Source organism: Pecten maximus, chromosome 10, assembly GCF_902652985.1.
Source record: "Pecten maximus chromosome 10, xPecMax1.1, whole genome shotgun sequence".
In the NCBI taxonomy this organism is placed as follows: domain Eukaryota; kingdom Metazoa; phylum Mollusca; class Bivalvia; order Pectinida; family Pectinidae; genus Pecten; species Pecten maximus.
The window spans coordinates 22,604,772-22,624,736 of record NC_047024.1 but is presented as its reverse complement, the minus strand read 5'-3'; the positions used below and the strand labels follow the sequence as shown (position 1 = coordinate 22,624,736).

At 36.1% G+C, this 19,965-nt stretch overlaps 2 protein-coding genes and 1 long non-coding RNA gene across 7 annotated transcripts in view; 2 read left to right on the top strand and 1 right to left on the bottom strand.

The window, feature by feature from the left end:
• LOC117336446 (transmembrane protein 41B-like) overlaps positions 1-5,243 on the bottom strand; it is a 20,740-nt gene extending 15,497 nt beyond the window's left edge. The window contains exon 1 of one of the 3 annotated variants that reach the window (XM_033896963.1): positions 5,162-5,243. In XM_033896963.1, the coding sequence (XP_033752854.1) occupies positions 5,162-5,204 (43 nt within the window). In that variant the 5' untranslated portion in view covers positions 5,205-5,243. Of the gene's footprint in view, positions 1-1,918; positions 2,103-5,161 lie in introns of those variants that run through there. The other 2 variants (XM_033896962.1, XM_033896964.1) reach the window with 2 other exon arrangements.
• LOC117336449 lies at positions 77-1,093 on the top strand. Its single transcript, XR_004534628.1, has 2 exons — positions 77-743; positions 1,060-1,093. It is a non-coding gene; the product is annotated as an uncharacterized LOC117336449 (long non-coding RNA).
• Positions 2,184-19,965, top strand: LOC117336445 (probable tubulin polyglutamylase TTLL1). 3 transcript variants are annotated; one of them, XM_033896961.1, is made up of 15 exons: positions 2,184-2,296; positions 3,534-3,694; positions 4,766-4,831; positions 7,100-7,242; positions 7,464-7,568; positions 8,134-8,209; positions 8,908-9,042; positions 11,466-11,574; positions 13,990-14,070; positions 14,286-14,348; positions 15,388-15,428; positions 16,228-16,273; positions 16,685-16,794; positions 17,758-17,811; positions 18,666-19,965. In XM_033896961.1, exons 2-15 carry the CDS (start codon positions 3,585-3,587, stop codon positions 18,787-18,789), a joined length of 1,263 nt encoding a protein of 420 aa, XP_033752852.1. In that variant the 5' UTR covers positions 2,184-2,296; positions 3,534-3,584; the 3' UTR covers positions 18,790-19,965. The 3 variants fall into 3 exon arrangements, with proteins under 3 accessions (XP_033752852.1, XP_033752850.1, XP_033752849.1); XM_033896959.1 differs by lacking the exon at positions 2,184-2,296 and adding an exon at positions 2,303-3,127; XM_033896958.1 differs by lacking the exon at positions 2,184-2,296 and having other exon boundaries at positions 2,303-3,694.

The following is a 19,965-nucleotide window of genomic DNA, read 5'->3' as shown; positions in this document are numbered from 1 at the left end:
AATCGATTTTAGTGTATGAAAGTAATGGTAGACTATGGCTATGTGAAAACCTGGAAAACATGTCAATAGTGTAACAGTGTCATTATTTAATGACATTTGGGTATTATTTAGATTTATCCATTTTTGTACTACTGTGCATGTACAGGCTCCGTATTTATCATATGTATATGTGTACGCAGTTGTAACGTATGCTATTTATATATATGTAAACCTGTTTAACAGGTCAGAGGTCAGAGTTATTTTTATAGTAGAGTGACCATGGGTCAATGCGCACCCGCGCTTTTTAGGGTAGCGTCACTCCCGTACTAGGCACCGTTGTGAGTGGACGTGTATATGTTGCGTCTATATATTTAGCGCATCCGTGTTGTACCAATCTACATCACTGTGAGTACTTCATAATTTCTAACTTTAATGTATATTGTATTGTATGTAGTAATATATGGATATGTTGAATGTCAATTATTTCCTTTATAAATTAATTGAAATAATTTACTTATTGGTAAAGATTGTCCAGAAATTGAATTTCCCGCCACTTTCTTATTATTTATTCTGTGTGGATAAACGTTTTGGTTTAGCCGATAGGCGTTATGCATTTAGCCTTTTATATTAAACATTGTAGTTAGTATACGGTGCTAGTACATGTTAGTAAATATTGTTTATTTTATTATTGTAGCATTTATATGCGCTGTAATATTGTACGGGTTGTCTCCCCGGGAGTCGAGCCCTCTTCGTCAAATGAAGAGGTAGGTTTTTTATATGGCTCCATTTATATTGTGTTGGTAGCATCATTTTTAAGAATATCCATGTACATGAGAAATTGTCATTGTTTGTATAAGCGTTACGCACTTGCTACTTTGTCAGATCTGTAATGTGCATAGTTCAGTAGTAGTTGTAACGTTTATGATTACGCCTGGGTTAGTAGGTGTTCTTGAATCTTAGGTTCTAAGCGTTATGCACACGGTTGCGTCAGGTGCGTACACCTGTCGTGTTATTGTGGGATGGATTATTCCACTTTGAGATTGTAACTATTTTACTTATTGTTGTTATTTGTTATTTTAGGGTGTTTTATGGACTAATAAATTATGAATTGGAACTCAAGCGTTGGAGTCATGGTGTAGACAATTTGAATAACCGACCCGGCTCAAAACGACCGGTTACAATAGTATTATACAATATCAATTTAATGACTAATGTTATCAATTTCAATAGAGAAAACTTTGGAAAATAAAATATAAATCAGTCAGCATAGCTCAGAATGAATTGTCCACCACTGCATATTAAGTAAAGAATTGTTCATTACTGATGAAATATATAGATAGCCAATACTGTATATTAACAGAGGCAGGAAACACTAAAGTAACAAGTTATCTTTTATCACAATTTTTCGAGTATAAAATATTTTTCTAAATGATATATCCATTATCCTTGATTATTTATATAACCATTCCAATTACTGTCTACCAAATGTCATTCAGGATATATTAGTATTACAATTGGTGTACTGGTGATATATATATTATTATTATTAGCAGAATATATTCTAGTTGAAACATTAATATTCTTAGCATGCTTGTCCATATTGATTATAGTCTGGATAAAACATTATGTTATTTCAAGTATAAAATAGGATGGGGTATTTAATATATACGCATTTTGTCAGTCACGAGTGTTAAAATTATAAAACATAAACAAAAACAACACATATAATAAACAAAACGTAAACAACGGTTAATAATGAGTCAGAAGCAACATCGCAGTAGTTTACATATAGGTTAGAGTTAACAGATGTTAGTAACTATTAAGGCAGTGACTTCTAAACACCAACATATTGGCCACAAGCACAACAAGTATGTTTTGAATGTCATCGTGTTGTTGACACGACGACTTTCTCAACAGATACACATGTTGTAGGACTCACTTAATGCATACTCGGACACGAATGTCTCGGTATACCGCCGATTGTAAACCTGTGGAAGATGGGGTCTTGGTGTAGCACCGAGAGGACTTGGTGGGATTCTACCTGTGAACGTTTTTCGTAGTTTGATGGGAGATTCTTTATCCTTGCTTCCACCGGCAGCCATGTTGGATGTTTAGAAATATGAAGTAACGTGCCGGACGAGATTTGATATTTGTTCTTAAGTGTTTAATTAGCCTAATTATAATCAAGTATTGATAAACACGATTTTTTTCGGGAACTTTCAAAGAGACACGTATGCTCTAATTTATAAAATAAGATATAAATAAATATATGCGGGACTGTAGTTGCTGAGGACGCCTCTACTACTTCCGGTATGCTGTAAGTTGAAAATCACAATGTATTTTCATTGCCTGTTATGTACTGTATCCAGCTAAATACAGAAAGAATGAAGTTATATTGCATCTTAATCAAATGAATATTTGTTCATTCTACTGCAATTTATTGTAACGAAACGATCTATAATTATTGTGTATGGTTACGGTAGCTGGTTCTCTCATGTCTTTGCAAACTGTAAACAGTTCAAAAGCCATGAAAGGGCACCTGCTACTCTCCGAGGTACAGTTGGATAGTATGGCTACAGCTGTGTAGGACAAGTAATATAACCTTGGCATTACAAGGAGATGTGTGGTTAGACACAAGTGATGTGTTATTACAATGGTCATGTGTGGTTAGACAGTCACACAAGCATGTGTCTTTGCAAGGGGGATGTGTGGTTAGATACAAGTTCTGTGTCATTACAAGGGGGGGTGTGTGGTTAGATACAAGTAATGTGTCATTACAGGGGAGATGTGTGGTTAGATACAAGTTCTGTGTCATTACAAGGGGGGGTGTGTGGTTAGATACAAGTTCTGTGTCATTACAAGGGGGGATGTGTGGTTAGATACAAGTAATGTGTCATTACAGGGGAGATGTGTGGTTACAGACAAGTAATGTGTCATTACAAGGGATGTGTGGTTAGATACAAGTTATGTGTCATTACAAGGGATGTGTGGTTAGACACAAGTAATGTGTCATTACAGGGGAGATGTGTGGTTAGATACAAGTTATGTGTCATTACAAGGGATGTGTGGTTAGACACAAGTAATGTGTCATTACAGGGGAGATGTGTGGTTACAGACAAGTTATGTGTCATTACAAGGGAGATGTGTGGTAAGTACTGTACCCAAATCCCTGCACTTTTTTACTTCTTTTGAAGAGCATATGCAACAATCCCTCCCTTTAGCCGTAATTGTCATTTTTTGACGGAGGCCGAATGACGAAAGAAGATACAAGTAATGTGTCATTATAAGGGAGATGTGTGGTTAGACACAAATAATGTGTCATTACAGGGGAGATGTGTGGTTAGACACCAGTCTTTTTTTTGCTGTAGACATCCATTTGAGGAGTTCTTTTAAAATTCAAATTGGGAAGAATCCATATGAGAAAAATAAAACATTGATATGATAAACACAATTATTCACATACATGTTGAAAATTCTGTTTCAGAAAATCTCAAAATATGACTTTCTAATATAAAAGTCACAATTTTAAGTTTCGTTGTCGTTTCATTTTCTAGATTTTCAAAATAATGAAATATCCATAGTATTGCCAAACTAAAGAGAAGAAAATGGCGCGATTGAAGTATGCTTGTGACATGGACAAATCAGTCCTGTTAAATAACTTTGAGGCTCGAGGCTGGATACCTGTTAGTCAAGACGATGACTGGAACTTTTACTGGTGAGTGTGTGGGTACAGTCAAACAATGAACCAATCAAACTGTATACTCATACCTGTCGGGGGTTAAAAACTCGAGTACTGGAGATTTCATACTTTTATTACTTAAACATTTTATGACAAACATTTTTAAGGAAAGAATACACAATGAAAGTAATAGATTTTATTTTCAACAAATATTTAGCTTAGGATCAAAATTTTTGTGCAGGAGACTTCAAAATTTACTGAATTAAAGAAATAAATGGAAGGCTCCAGACCAAAACTTGAGATTTAACAAAAAGCTTCTACATAGGAATTTCAAAAGGGCTTGAAAAGCTTCTTCAGACACAAAAATCCTAAAAAGAAATTGCAAGTACTCTACATAGCTTTACCTTCTACCTCGGGGGGCTGGGGTATACATTACATAATTCAGCAGAAATTGAAATTATATATATCTATACATCTCTAATAATTTCAGTATTAGGACAATGAAACACCAAGCTTGCCTAATTTTAATTTGCATTTAAAAGCTTCACATGAAATAAATGTTTAAGAATTGATATTTGTTGTTCTTTTACTGGTAGTTTGTGATGGTCATCGGTTTCATTTTCATAAGCCATAATCAGAAATTAAAAATTGATTGATTATATTCACTATCTAAATCTAGCTCAGAATTGCCCTTTTGTAGAAAATTTATGTACATCTCAAGTATATTTATTACACATCTTAGCCTTTGTTACCAATATTTGTGATACTGAACACAAACAAATCATTTAATGGTTGTTTGATATGTAAATCTCCTTAATCACTAATGAACGAACAACGAATATATCTGTAAAATATAAAATGAAAATAAAATATAATATAACTACTTCTTCCTTCCAAAACATTACAAAAATATGGAAAGCGAAAGATTTACGACACTTCCAGAAATTTCTTACTGTCTTTCAGGCTTAATTTTCAACATCTTCATCGATGATTTTTTTTTTTTTTTTTTTTTTTTATCAACTTTTTTTTTATCATTGACAACCACTACTGGTAGTTATCAGTTGTTGATTTTTTGATGGGTAGTAAATGCTAACATTTCCATTGCAGGGCCAATGTGCAGAGTGTAAGGAATATATTTAGTATAGATTCTGGGTACAGACTTACAGATGACCAGTAAGTAGCATATTATCCTCCCAACCCACCTTTAGGCAAAACACTTTACCCTAATTGCTGTGGATGGCATGTGACGGGTCTCCTGTATGTTCTTCAGTGAGGTAGTCACCAACTACTACATGGAGACCCCGCCTCAAAATGACCCTGGCTGATCATGGGGTGATAAACCCAGCAAACAAACTCCACTCACCCCTCCATGTTGTTCAAATCTTGTACTGCTCAAATATAATTCCTATCAAAATGAGGGATATTTATTATATTATATAGACTCTGAACATATTTCTTATTGAAGCAGGTTTCTCAAATTTTGTAAATCGTTTGAAGTCATACCTGTTCGCTTGACAGCTTTTGAAGGAAATTTGTCCATCTTCATGCCCAGGAGTGGATGGTTTTCGGATATCTGTAGTGTTTGTATAGTGTACACACATATATATATATATATATATATCATTACAATCGTAGAATCAGTCTTTACAGCTTAAGGTACTTAACCGGTTGTTAATGCAGGGAAGGGATCTAGCTGATGTAGCAGGTGTACAATAATATGTGCATTGTATTATCAAATAAAATTATATTTTTTACAGATGTTCAATTTCGTTTTCAAATCTGTAAAATAAGTACCATACAAAGTTTTTGAAATGTATAGTTAGTTACACTTTAAAAAAAAAAAATTCAAATACATGTATACAAATGTTTGATAAATATTTTGTGTTAGTATTAAAATCAATCAAATATTAAATATCACATACTGAGGGAAATATTACTTTTAAACAAGATATCTTTTAGATAGATGATAATGTTGGACTTAGTTTCACAAATCGAAATTCAATACATTGATCCAGACGTTCAATTAAATATGACACAAAAAAAAAGCAAAAAATAATTTACAAGTAATAACTTAAAGTCTGAGGTCGACATATCACGAAATTTTAAAATTAGGATGTTTTAGACAATTTTCCATTTCCAATATTGCAAGCTGACAAATATTATAACCTTGATCTTTTGTTTGATTCTAATTGTGTCCTGTTGTATCATATTGTGATATACAGTATATACCTACCACTTAAGTCACTCAGGAAATCTACATCCTGAATAAGTCTGGGCATAGTAACCATGGTAACATTGATTTTTACATTCACATGTATACACGTACATTGTATATAATTATCACATAAATATTTTATACTGGTATATATATCTAACCGTGGCTGTCAACATAATTAAATCCCAAGCAGTATGTGATATAAGTAGCTTTTAATACAGCCATGCAAAAGCACACCTGGCTCGAAGACTGGTGAGCTTATGCCATATGGTACAGTGTCCATCGTCCGTCAACATTTCTTTCAAATCCTTACTGGTCCTGAATGTACCTCAATGGATTTTGAGGAAATTTAGTCTGGAGCATTATTGGGCAAAGGAGACCTTACACTGTATAAAGGGAGGGTGTGGCTTCCCTGGGGCCAGAGGGGCGGGGCCCAATAGGGGAAATTGAGGTAAATCCTTTAAATTCATACAGTCCTGAATGCCTGAATGAATTTTGATGAAATTTGATCTGGACTTTTATATGTTAAAGGGGTTCACATACTTGTATAAACAGAAGGTGTGAATCTCCAGGGGTTGGAGGGTCGGGGCCCAGTAGGGGGAAATTGAGGTAAATCATTTAAATCCCTACTTATCCTGAATGCCTGAATGAATTTTGATGAAATTTGGTCAGGAGCATTATTGGGCAAAGGCAATCAAACGTTGTATAAACAGATAGTTCGTCTCCTCTGGAGCCAGATGGGCGGGGTCCAATAGGGGAAATAAAGGTTTATGTTTTAAATTGCTACTAGTCCTGAACGCCTCGATGGATTTTGATGAATTTTGGTCTGGAGCATTATTGGCTGATTGTATAAACGAAGGATGTGGCACTCTTCAGGTGGGACAAAGAGGGGCCCAAAAGGGGAAATATAGCAAAAAAAAACACTTCAGAAACCTTTTTCTTTTTCAAGAATAACACCACCTACATTTGTTTGTCAAATGACAATGACAAATCTATTGTAATTGTACTACAATAAGTCTACCCAAATCTTTTGTCATTGTTCTGTGATAAACCCATCCTGAACATTGAATCAGAATTATGCTTTCCATCCAAACTTATTACGGAATGAATTATAATCTTTATCCAAATAAAAGATAGCGGAAATGGAAGAATGCATTAAAATTTGATAAATATATTCTAACCGAACATTACCTGATACATTTTCATCCTTCCATCACCTTTTGTAGAATCATAAATCATTTTCCAAACCATGTTGAGTTAACACGAAAAGATCTGATGGTGAAAAACATCAAGCGTTATCGCAAGGACCTGGATAAGGAAGGAAATCCCCTTGCGGAGAAAGATGAATTTGGACGCTATATACATCTAGGTAAGGAGAAGTGTCAGTTTTTCCTGTTTTTGGGCTAATTAACCAATCTTACTGATAAAGTATCTATTACTGGTGCTACACTGCTGACGAGACACTGCATTTCACAAAAATTCCTTAAATCATTACGTTACCTGCAGTTTCAAATTGTTTAAATATATTCTAATCAGTGTCCGTAATTGATTGTGGAGTACCAACGATTTAAAATTTATCTTTATTTCCAGACTTTATTCCGCAGACGTTTATGTTACCAGCTGATTATAACTTGTTTGTAGAGGAATTCAGGAAAAATCCCAATACGACCTGGATCATGAAGCCTTGTGGGAAGGGTAAGTGTTACCAAAACATAACTGTATATTCAGGTTGTTGCAGTACCTATTAAACTGTAGAGGGAAAATACAATGACCAGACCGGGACTCAAACCCAGGCCCTCTGAACTCTAGAGTGGGTATTTAGTTGGACACCAAATGTAAACAGAGAGGAAAATAGCAACGACCAGACTGGGATTCGAACCTGGGACCTATGAACTCTAAGACGGAAACAAATTAACTGAAGTGAAATATTATATGCAGATGAATTTTTTACTTTTTTTTCAACTAATGTCTACATGTGTATCTCTTTTTTGCTGGAAAAATCATTTTGAATTAGTTTCAGTTTCAATGAAATATTATAACTGTAACAACCCAGTTTAGGAACTGAATAGAAAAGACAGGTTTTCATCATTAAAATTTTGATTAAATTCTTTTTTTGAATATTTGAAAAATATTTTTATATGATATATTTTTCTAGCTCTTCATACCGAGTGTATATCATGTATGTGATTTGGGTTTATGCTATCATTATACATACCCCTCCAAACTGCCTGATTTTGAATTTTTTTTTCATACATTGTAGCTCGTGGAATTGGAATTTTTCTGGTGAATAAATTATCTCAGCTAAAGAAGTGGTCTAGAGACAGTAAAACAAGCAAGTAAGTACCTATTAATGTAATACCAACGTACAGGAGGGGGGAGGGGGGGGGGGGGGGGAGGGGGGGGCTTAGTGCTGAATAAATACTGTAAGAAATGCTGTAGTATAATGACCCATGGCAGGATAACTTTATGGATGGCATATCATACTAATCTGATAACAATAATCTGGTTATTGACTTAGAATGCTCATTACCTAAAGAGTTTTAAAATGTGACCTTAGCCTTAGTATATCATTACTGGTAAATGACCTTCTGAAAACTTTCATTAAAAAAAATAATGATAATCTGTGCCATCAACATAGGACACATATGTTAGAAATGGCTCATTATATAGGTCTTAAGACTCGCCTACCTTCAAGGTCATATGAGGTCAGCGTGTTTTAAAGTATTTTAAACAGCTTCTTAAAAACCAAACTGATGAGAGTCAGGGTCTGTAAGATGCTGAAATAATAGGTGCTAATTTGTAATCCACAAGAATGGCCGAGACCAATTTTGAAATTCTCATAAATGAAACCTCCCGAAAAAAGTTGTACAATGTATTTCAAATGCTGAAGAGCAATACTCTCTTTTGAGAAAGAATATACAAATGTATTTTCACAAATTTAACACCTCTACTTTGAAGTCATGAAAGTTTGAAATGGCGATAGGTGAGCGATAATGACCATTGGGCCTCTAATATTTGTTTTTTTTTTCTCTAGTTTCACCCCACCGACATCAAAAGACACATATGTAATCTCTAAGTACATTGACAACCCACTCCTGATTGGAGGAAAGAAGTTTGATCTGCGTCTGTATGTGTTGGTGACATCTTTTCGCCCACTAAAGTGTTACATGTAAGTCAACATTCATTTACATCATGTCTTTAGAACATGTTTTATGTCGTCCCACCATGAATACATTTACCATGTCCTCCATTTACACTTTAAATAGGAGTTGTATTTAGGTGCATTTCTCCATCAATGGAGTAGCAACCATGTATACTTGTTTGCAAAAGCATCCATAATTTTCCAGAAAAAAAAAGTGAAAAAAAAGAAGAAAAAAACGAGAGAGAGAGACAGAGAGACAGAGAGACAGAGAGACCGAGATAAAAGTCTATAAAGCATCCATATAATGTTCACCTAGCTCTGCCACTGATAATGATAACTTTTTTTTGTAGAAGTTCTGTGAGTCTAATATTGATGATAATCAAGTGAATTCTTTATTTCAATTCTTTTACATAATTTGAACTTAACTTTTGAAACAAGGGTAAAACGTTTTGGTTAGATTTTGTGTATAGCTTCACATCCATCAAAGTAAAGATGACATTTATGTTAGGAAAAATAAAATCTTGTGGGTTTATATATATATTTTTAGGTCACCTGACCCAAAGGGTCAGGATGACCTATAGTCATCGTGCTTCGTCCGTCGTCGTCCGCCGTGCGCCGTCCGCCGTGCGCCGTCCGTAAACTTTTTCTTTCAAAACGCTACTCCTCCTTAACGCTTGGGTGGATTACTTCCAAATTTGGTTTGAAGCATCATTGGGGGAGGGCAATCATATTTTATATAAATGAGGCTGGTCTGACCCCTGGGGCCAGAAGGGCGGGGCCCCAAAAAGGGAACTTAGGTGAATATTGCTATAAAATCCTACTCCTCCTTTACCCTTGGGTGGATTACAACTAAATTTGGTGTGAAACATCATTGGGGGAGGGCGGTCATATTTTATATAAATGAAGTTGGTGTGACCCCTGGGGCCTGAGGGGCGGGGCCCCAAAAAGGGAACTTTGATGAAATTTTGCTATAAAATCCTACTCCTCCTTAACCCTTTAGTGGATTTCAACCAGATATGTTGTGAAACATCATTTGGGGAGGGCGGTCATATTTTATATAAATGAGGCTGGTGTGACCACTAGGGCCTGAGGGGCGGGGCCCCAAATGGGGAACTTTGATGAAATTTTGCTATAAAATCCTACTCCTCCTTAACCCTTTAGTGGATTTCAACCAGATATGTTGTGAAACATCATTTGGGGAGGGCGGTCATATTTTATATAAATGAGGCTAGTGTGACCCCTGGGGCCTGAGGGGTGGGGCCCCAAATGGGGAACTTTGATGAAATTTTGCTATAAAATCCTACTCCTCCTTATCCCTTTAGTAGATTTCAACCAGATATGTTGTGAAACATCATTGGGGGAGGGTGGTCATATTTTATATAAATGAGGCTGGTGTGAGCCCTGGGGCCAGAGTGACGGGCCCAAAAAAGGGAACTTTGATGAAATTTTGCTATAAAATCCTACTCGTCCTTAACCCTTTGGTGGATTTCAACCAGATATTGTGTGAAACATCATTGGTGGAGGGTGGTCATATTTTATATAAATGAGGCTGGTGTGGCCCCTGGGGCCAGAGGGGCGGGGCCCCAAAAGGGGAACTTTGATGAAATTTTGCTGTAAAATCCTACTCCTCCTAACACCCATAGTGAATTATTACCAAATTTGGTGTGAAACATCATTGGAGGAGGACAATCATATTTTATATAAATGAGGCTGGTTTGACCCCTAGGGCCAGAGGGGCGGGGCCCCAAAAGGGGAACTTTGGTGAATTTTTGCTATAAATCCTACTTTTCTCTAACCCTTGGGTGGATTAATACGAAATATGGTGTGAAACATCCTTTGGGAAGGGTGGTCATATTTTATATAAACGAGGCTAGTGTGACCCCTGGGGCCTGAGGGGCAGGGCCCCAAAAGGGGAACTTTGGTGAATACTTGCTGTTAAATCCTAATCCTCCCTAACCTTTTGGTGGATTACAACCAAATTTGATGTGAAACATAAGGTGACAGCAATCATATTTTTTAATGAGACAGGTTTGACCCCTGGGGAAAAAAAAGATGGGGCAAAAGGAGTGCTTAGGTTAAACATTTCTTAAAAATGCAATTCCTCCTTAATGCCTGAATTGATTACAACCATATTTAGTATGAAACATCATTGGGGAAAGGCAATCCTAATTGATATAAATGAGTCTTGTCTGACCCATTGGGACAGAGGGGCATGCCCCAAAAATGGGAACTTGGCTAAAATTTTGCTTTATGATGCTGCTCTTCCTGGACAAGCTAAATGGATAAAAACCAAATTTGATCTAAAACATAACTGGCTGCAATAAATAATTTATGGTAATAATGCTGGATTGGGGTGTGTGTCCCTGCTGTAAGTGTAAGTGTTTGTCAGATGACCGTTAAGGCCCATGGGCCTCTTGTTTTTCACACGTTTTGGTTGCATCTGTTGACAGGTTCAGACTTGGCTTTGCCCGTTTCTGTACTGTGAAATACAACGCCAGTATCAACGAACTCGACAACATGTTTGTTCATCTCACAAATGTCTCTATACAGAAACAAGGGGTAAGTTAATCAGACCATAGAAATGGTGGGTGGATTATACCATACAGGGGGTAGGTGGATTATACCATACAGGGGGTAGGTGGATTATACCATACAGGGGGTAGGTGGATTATACCATACAGGGGGTAGGTGGATTATACCATACAGGGGGTAGGTGGATTATACCATACAGGGGTAGGTGGATTTTACCATACAGGAGGTAGGTGGATTTTACCATACAGGGGGTAGGTGGATTATACCATACAGGGGGTAGGTGGATTATACCATACAGGGGGCAGGTGGATTATACCATACAGGGGGCAGGTGGATTATACCATACAGGGGGTAGGTGGATTATACCATACAGGGGGTAGGTGGATTATACCATACAGGGGGTAGGTGGATTATACCATACAGGGGGTAGGTGGATTATACCATACAGGGGGAAGGTGGATTATACCATACAGGGGGTAGGTGGATTATACCATACAGGGGGTAGGTGGATTATACCATACAGGGGGTAGGTGGATTATACTATACAGGGGGTAGGTAGATTATACCATACAGGGGGTAGGTGGATTATACCATACAGGGGGTAGGTGGATTATACTATTCAGGAGGTAGGTGGATTAAGCCATACATCGGGTAGGTGGATTATACCATACAGGAGGTAGGTGGATTTTACCATACAGGGAGGGGTTTGGTGGATTATTATACCATACAGGGGATAGGCAGTGAAAGATCCAGGGCGCGGGATCGTAAAATCCCCGAAATTTTACGTTTTGCCCCCACTTGCAGAAAATATGTGGGGGCCAATTCACACAAAAATACTAGTATGACCCTCATATGTATCAACGTAACGCGGGTACAAGATGTGTTTAATAATATTTTTAAACATGTTTTTATCAAACAAACGAAATTATAGCAAGTACAATACCGTATTGGTGTCGTCTTTACAACAAACATGGTTTAGGTGGAAGTCGTAATTACAGTTACTCCCCTTGAGTCGCAAGAACGCTTAAAAAATTGATGAAAATCCAATCGCTTATGTGACCTTTAACAACTCAAACAACATGGCGGAAGCCACCTGCACACAGAAAAAAAAAATCACGTTTCTTTAGGACTCATCATAATCATGATGTAGAGAATAGGCCCGATAAAAACACCGAACATAATAAAGACACAGCAGCGGACCCAACAAGAAATGATACGAATAAGGAACATTCTGGAAAAAACGAAAACATGATTTCCATGTTGATATATAGATCTAGTTTGATGTTCATTATACATTAACACTGATTTTTGTTTGATCATTTTCAGAATGAAAAGATCTGTTAGCATATGATATTCAGTCTTTGTTTTAAAAGTTCTGCATTTAAAGAAACTGTTATTGCCAAGTGTTAGTGTAGCAAATATTTTGTTTTCAGCAGCTATATATAGCAATTATTTAATGGAAATGATGCAATAAGTCAATTCTTAAAATGTAAAAAAAGTACTTTTAATAGTAACTTTTACCATAAGGCTAATCAAGAGCCCCCATCTTTTTCAATTTGATGGGGGCATGCCCTCAGTTACACAATTTTCTGTATCCATCACTGGATAGGTGGATTATACCATACAGGGAGTAGGTGGATTATACCATACAGGGGGTAGGTGGATTATACCATACAAGGGGTGGGTGGATTTTACCATACAGGAGGTAGGTGGATTATACTATACAGGGGGTAGGTGGATTATACCATACAGGGGGTAGGTGGATTATACCATACAGGGGGTAGGTGGATTATACCATACAAGGGGTGGGTGAACTGATTATATAAGACAGGGGTAGGTGGATTTTACCATACAGGAGGTAGGTGGATTATACCATACAGGAGGTTGACGGATTATATCATACAGGGGGTGGGTGGATTATACCATACAGGGGGTAGGTGGATTATACCGTACAGTGCGTGGGTGTATTATACCATACAGGGGGTAGGTGGATTATACCATACAGGGGGTAGGTGGATTATACCGTACAGTGCGTGGGTGGATTATACCATACAGGGGGTAGGTGGATTATACCATACAGGTGGTAGGTGGATTATACCATACAGGGGGTAGGTGGATTATACCATATAGGGGGTAGGTGGATTATATCATACAGGGGTAGATGAATCCTGATTTAGTCTAGATTTCTGTTATTAATTTTATTATCTGACAGTATAATAAATGAAATTTTCCATACCTCTTTGATATTTTTCTTCTAAATTATTACTGTAAGAGAGATGATTTAGTTTATCATGAGAAATTATCCCCAGTTGTTTATGGATGAAGATCCATGATAGGAGTCTCACTATCTGTAAAACAATGCTTTATGAGCAGAGACACTTTTGTGAACAAATCACCATACATTAAATCATGTATGTTTAAATACATTTTTACCCACGACAGGATGAGTATAACGCAGTGCATGGTGGGAAATGGACAATACAGAATCTCCGCCTTTTCCTGGAGAGTACGCGTGGGAAGGATGTGAGTTGGTGATATATTCAGCAATGTCAGCAAGGCAGCTTATTTCCTTGGCTTGTTCTTAGAATAAAATTGTGAACTGTTAAAGATATTTAAAGATGTGCCTTTTGATTTTCATTATCTTTTGTCAAAATATCAATCAAATCAATATAAACTAGACAAAATATCCTTAGAAATGAACAATTTTACTTAATTTTATTCTTTTCTTACTTTGAAAGGTAACAGACAAGTTGTTTGATGAAATTAACTGGCAGACTGTGCATTCATTAAAAGCTGTGTCGGTAAGTTATAGATTTAAATCATATGTAAGTCGGTAGTATTACCTTGTCAGGCCTGTGAACTTCTGTAATGGTGTTTCATATATCTGTCATCAAATGTTTCCTTAAAATACTTCTTCTTTAGAACCATGAGCCATAAAGTTCTGATATTTTACCTGTAGATATTACAAGGTTGCCATCCTCTAGAGCTGTGTCGGTGTGGGAGACATCTTTCCTCCGCTGGGTTGTTCTGAGTGGGAGATTTAGCGTTTAATCAACTTAAACACCATTTTCAGCATTTTACAAGAATATAAAACTATAATGATTGTTTTTCTTGGGGAAATATCAGCTGTTTTGAAATGACCTGAGGTTTACTGTATTAGATCTTTGAAAAATACATCTACCAGGTGATTTGGTCTTTTGTCTTTAATGATCAGTGAATTGCAATCTTAAAAGACTATTAATCAAAAGTAGAAATTAAGGCAGAAATACAAACTCAAACAACAAACCAAAACAGGTGGGTAAATATAAAATGTTACAAAAAAAAAAAATTCTGTCACTTCTTTTTCGTCCTTTTCTTTTCTTTCTTTATTTTAAGTGTCATATATGAGATTTATTAAGAACAATTTATGTTATTTCGCCAGAATCATCATTTGAAATATAAAACACTTTGATGAACTTCCATGGTTGCAAGATGCGTTAAATACATTAAACAGTGTCTATATATAACTAGAGTAAGAAGTGCTTTATTACTATCTTATTTAGTATGGTAGAACATTTCCAAATAAAGCAGTATAACAAATCCATGTAAATACATTATTAAAATATTGCAGTGAAAATTGGGGAGTTATCTCCCCTGATTTGAATTTGCTTTTGAGGTCTAAACTTCACTCTAATTCCTACTCCTGAACTGTAGAGACTTGTAAATATAACCTACATATTGCCTGGTTCTGGAGCCTAAGAGTCATTCACTTGTCTTCCAGAGATGACCGAAGATATTACAAACCAGTTTTCTCTACAATATGTTGATTTTTACTGCATCTGTGTATTGGTTTTGTTTCAGAACGTTATTTCCAACGATCGCCACTGTTTTGAATGTTATGGGTAAGTTGGAGACCTGTCTCATTGACAAATAGTTAATTCTTTGAATATAAATGTAACATTACAGTACAGAAATTGAAGAATATTGAAGAAAACTTCAACAAATTAGAAGTTGATGAATGTTTATTTACCCTAGATTGATTAAGGAAAGATATCAAAATAATTTGTTTATCCTGAATTAAATGTTGTATGAATATATTTAGATAAATCTATTAGTCCCCTACCAGTGAAATTGGGATATTATAGGTTTCCTGTCCGTCTGTCTTGTACAGATGTCATACATAACGCCAAAAATTGTTGGTTTTAACGGCTTCATTTCTCGAGGGATTTTGATCAAACTTCATACAATGATAAAGTACCATCTCAGACAAGTTGGAATTTCAGGGATTTTGAGTCAAGGTTACTGTTACTATTTTTAGCTGGTGCCTGTAGGGGACATGAATTGCTTTAGTAATACAGACATTATGCTTGTTTGTAAAGTTATGCTGTATGTTAGCTGGGTTTATCGCCCCATGAACAGCCAGGGTCATTTTGAAGCAGGGTATCCTTGTAGTAGTTGATGACTACCTCACTGAGCAATATACAGGAGGCTCGTCACATACCATCCAGAGCAATTAGGGTAAAATGTCTTGCCAAAGGACACAACCACGACAGCACAGCCATTTCTCAGCTTCCCGAGAAACACAAAGCAACATGGGTAGGAAACGTTGAACCACACCCCGGATCATTAGCCAGCACTCTAACTGACTGAGCTATCATGGCCCCATCTGTAAATACAACAGAGTTTTATTTATCTTTTCAGGTATGATTACATTGTTGACGACAACCTAAAGCCTTGGCTTATTGAGGTGAGAAATTTATATGTTATAACATACAATTAGAAACTTTTGATGAGGTTGATCAGAGGTTTTATGATACTAACAAAGGAAGACAATATTAACCTACATGTATATCCTGAGTCATTAATGTTGGTTTTTGTCAGTGCATTTAAACCTTGGAATGATCAAATTAGATACATTGTGTTAAGTTGTCAACAAACAAAATTCCGAAAAAGATTTTATGATAACATCAGGTTTACATTTTTATTTCGACGACTTTTTATGTCTCTACTTGAATTGGATTGGACATCATGCTAGACCTATGTTGTAAGTCCTTTTTTTATGTAGCCTGCAAATTCAACATTTTGTCACCTTAACTTTGTGGTGTACCCTGTGGGCTTCCATATCAAAAGATGACACTAGATTGTTGTTGATTTCTAGGTGAATGCGTCGCCCTCTCTGACCAGTACCACGTCCAGTGACAGAATCATGAAGTACAAGCTGATGAATGATCTCATAAACATTGTCATACAACCAGGCCAGATGCCAGAGTAAGTCACCTGTCCGCCCCACCCCTTTTTTAGAGGGACACTCCCTACTTTTTGTCCCCTAATGGTGAAACCAGGGAGGCTATAGGTTTCTTACCTTTCTGTCTGTCCGTCTGTCAGTCCATCCTCTCAGTTTTCCGCATTTTTCTCAGCCATACTTCAAGGTATAATGGTGAAAGTTGGTATGTAACTTAATTATGAATAGCCTCAGATCATGCTCAAGTTTCAGGGTTTTTTAGGTCAAGGTTATGGTCACCGTTACTATTTTCAGCGGGGGCCTTTAGGGGACAAATATTGCTTTAGCAATAACAGGCATGTTTGTTGACTTTGACATTTTCCATGTAAATGTTCAGTAAAATTATTTTCATTATCCATAAATCTAACTTTATGATAAATCCACTGGAAATCGTTCCTTAAGATATGAAGTTAAAAGATAGTATTTTGTCAAATGAGGGTCTATGAATATTCTTTTCTGAAGTTTCGAAGTTTTTGGGTGTCAAATACACCCCACTCCCCCATGTCAGTCAGTTAACATTGAATTTGATATATCTTAAGATAAACAACATTGTCCCTGATTACTTAAAACTGTACTAGGATATTTATATGTAGCATAGTATTGTAACACAACAGCAAAGCCAAAATCAACATGATCTTCGAATTTCCAAGACAACTTGTACACGTTTTACACCTTTGTGGACACATGCTGCCTGTGTTATTTGTCCGATGTAGATAACAGTGTACATACCCTACTAGTCATATCGAAACGTCACGTATAAACATTCATTGGTTGTGGAAAAAAATCTTAAATACATAAATTATACATTTAACATTTTCCAGTCACAAATATTTCCGTATAAAACTCCAGTATTCCCTCTTGCTTTGTATTCCAATTATAAGTTGGTCAGTGTATCCGACTGCTGTATACCTAAACCCTTTATACATCGATTATTTCTTTCATCATTTCAGCGTACGGTGGAACAGAATACCGTCCAAAGATGCTTTGGGAAATTTTGATATTCTGTAAGTACCTGTTTGTATAAAGAAATCCAACCAAACAGAGAATATAAGCTGAAATGTTAACCAAACTGCAATTCCTTGTTCAGAATTCCTCGGTTTAGTAAAAATATATGATTTGTGAAAGATGTTATCAAACACACACACTGATTGAAAACTGTGTCTGTGATCTTTTGGAAATGAATAATGGATGGTCTTTTCTTGATGAAGAAAACATATTTTTGAAAGCTTGCAATCACAGTTTTAATAGTTGTTTATCTTTCCGAACAAATTTAAACTTCTTATTTAAAATCTATACCACAAGGTCAAAATCTTGATTTACCTGATTACCCTTGAGAAAATACAAGAAGTGTCTTGTGCTTTATCAATGACAACTGTGTTACAAATCTTGGCCAAATCCAGGCTATGTCATGTCCTCTAAATGAGAATCAGGATAGCTGGTCCGGGCACTACTTGGTTGAAGAAAATGTAAACTGTACTTTTAATGCATTGTTTACTATATGTACATACAAGTTTTTATATTATTCAAAGAAAACAAGATCCGACGTCCAGTATAGGTAGTTCTGTACGTACAGTTGTCTCAATAGGATGGATTCTGAATAGAATACACGAGGCCGATACATAAAACGTATAATACCAAGTATGTCGAAACATGTAAACTATTAAACCTGTTGAAGATCTACCTACGGATGTTGGCTGGTCTTCCGTATTTATCATCAAAGTATCATTATTGTTATGGAAAAACCTAACTTTGTCAAAGTTGATGTGTATCTGATTATGAACAAATTGAAATCATAAAACAAACTCTGCTGATCACTAATCAAACATCAAAATTAGTGGATTTTTCTTTGGTTTTCCAGGTTTGATGAAGAACTTGCTCAACAGGATGCGGTGTCTCAGGATCCCAAGAAGATGGGACCTGGGGGACTTTTACGGGGATTTAAGGATGCCCGTGGACGTCCCTCACCAGCTACATGGAAATGAACTGTCATAAAATCGGGATCTTAAAATTAAATTTAACTTTCTTCAGTGCCTACACCAATATATTGGATATGTTGGCGTTGTTGAGTCTGCTGGGATAAGTTAACCATGTTAAGAATTACTCCGTCTTAAGAGAAATCTCGAGTGCGACCCTGTGTTGGATTTTTCATTCCGTCCAATCTGTGTGGTATCCTTATGCGACAATTATGACATTTGGGGCAATATAAGATCATACTTTTCCTGCAAATTTGATACAATTATGTACAAAAAAAGAAAAAAATCTTAACCTATGTTCAAGATCGATTTATTTCAATCTTGGCCGGACATTCTATCAATTTTGCCTGAAAGATTTTTTTTCAGAATGTCATCCGTCTACTGTGTGAGAGATAAATTGATATTATTGACCACAAACACTGGTAACAGATTCCTGATTCTATCATTTCCACAAAGGAGATTACTGTACATAACAATATCATACATCTGTATTAAGGGATTATCTTTTTTAAGGGACTTATTTTGAGATTTTCCTTGGATGGACTCACAGATTTGACCATAGGTCTTTTTGAAAATTTCATGACTTTCACCTGGGGCCTGTTCGTTTATGCGGACAAACCAGTTCATCTATTTTTAAATGTAATATTTAAGGCATATATCCCGACGGACCTGCAGATGTTATGCAGGCCTTAAAAGTCTTTGTCAAATCTCACATGAAAACAACAAAACAATACCAGGTCTGTCTTTATTTCATAAATGAACTCTGGTCCAACCTGTCCAACAGTTTGAACAGCGATAAACAAAAACTGCCGTAATATCTAATTTCAAAAGGTATTTTTTCAGAGAGCTGAATCATTTTAAATAACCTCTGCTGTTGTGAAATTTGAGGACTAAGCCAGAACACTGGACTTTGAATATGTATGGATTTATGTGGCTACATGTTAATATCTATGTTACATATACATATGATTACCTGGTACGAGTATTGGTATGTCATATAAGTTAACTCAGCAGCATAAAGAGTTTAAGATTTTGACTACATTCATTTCTACGAGAACATTTATATATGTTTCTATGAATCACCACCATCATATCAACAAAAACAAATTCACTGTTTACTATTCCTTTACATCAAATAGACTACTCCCTCCAGGAATGAGAATTCTGGAATAGCCATACTTTTTG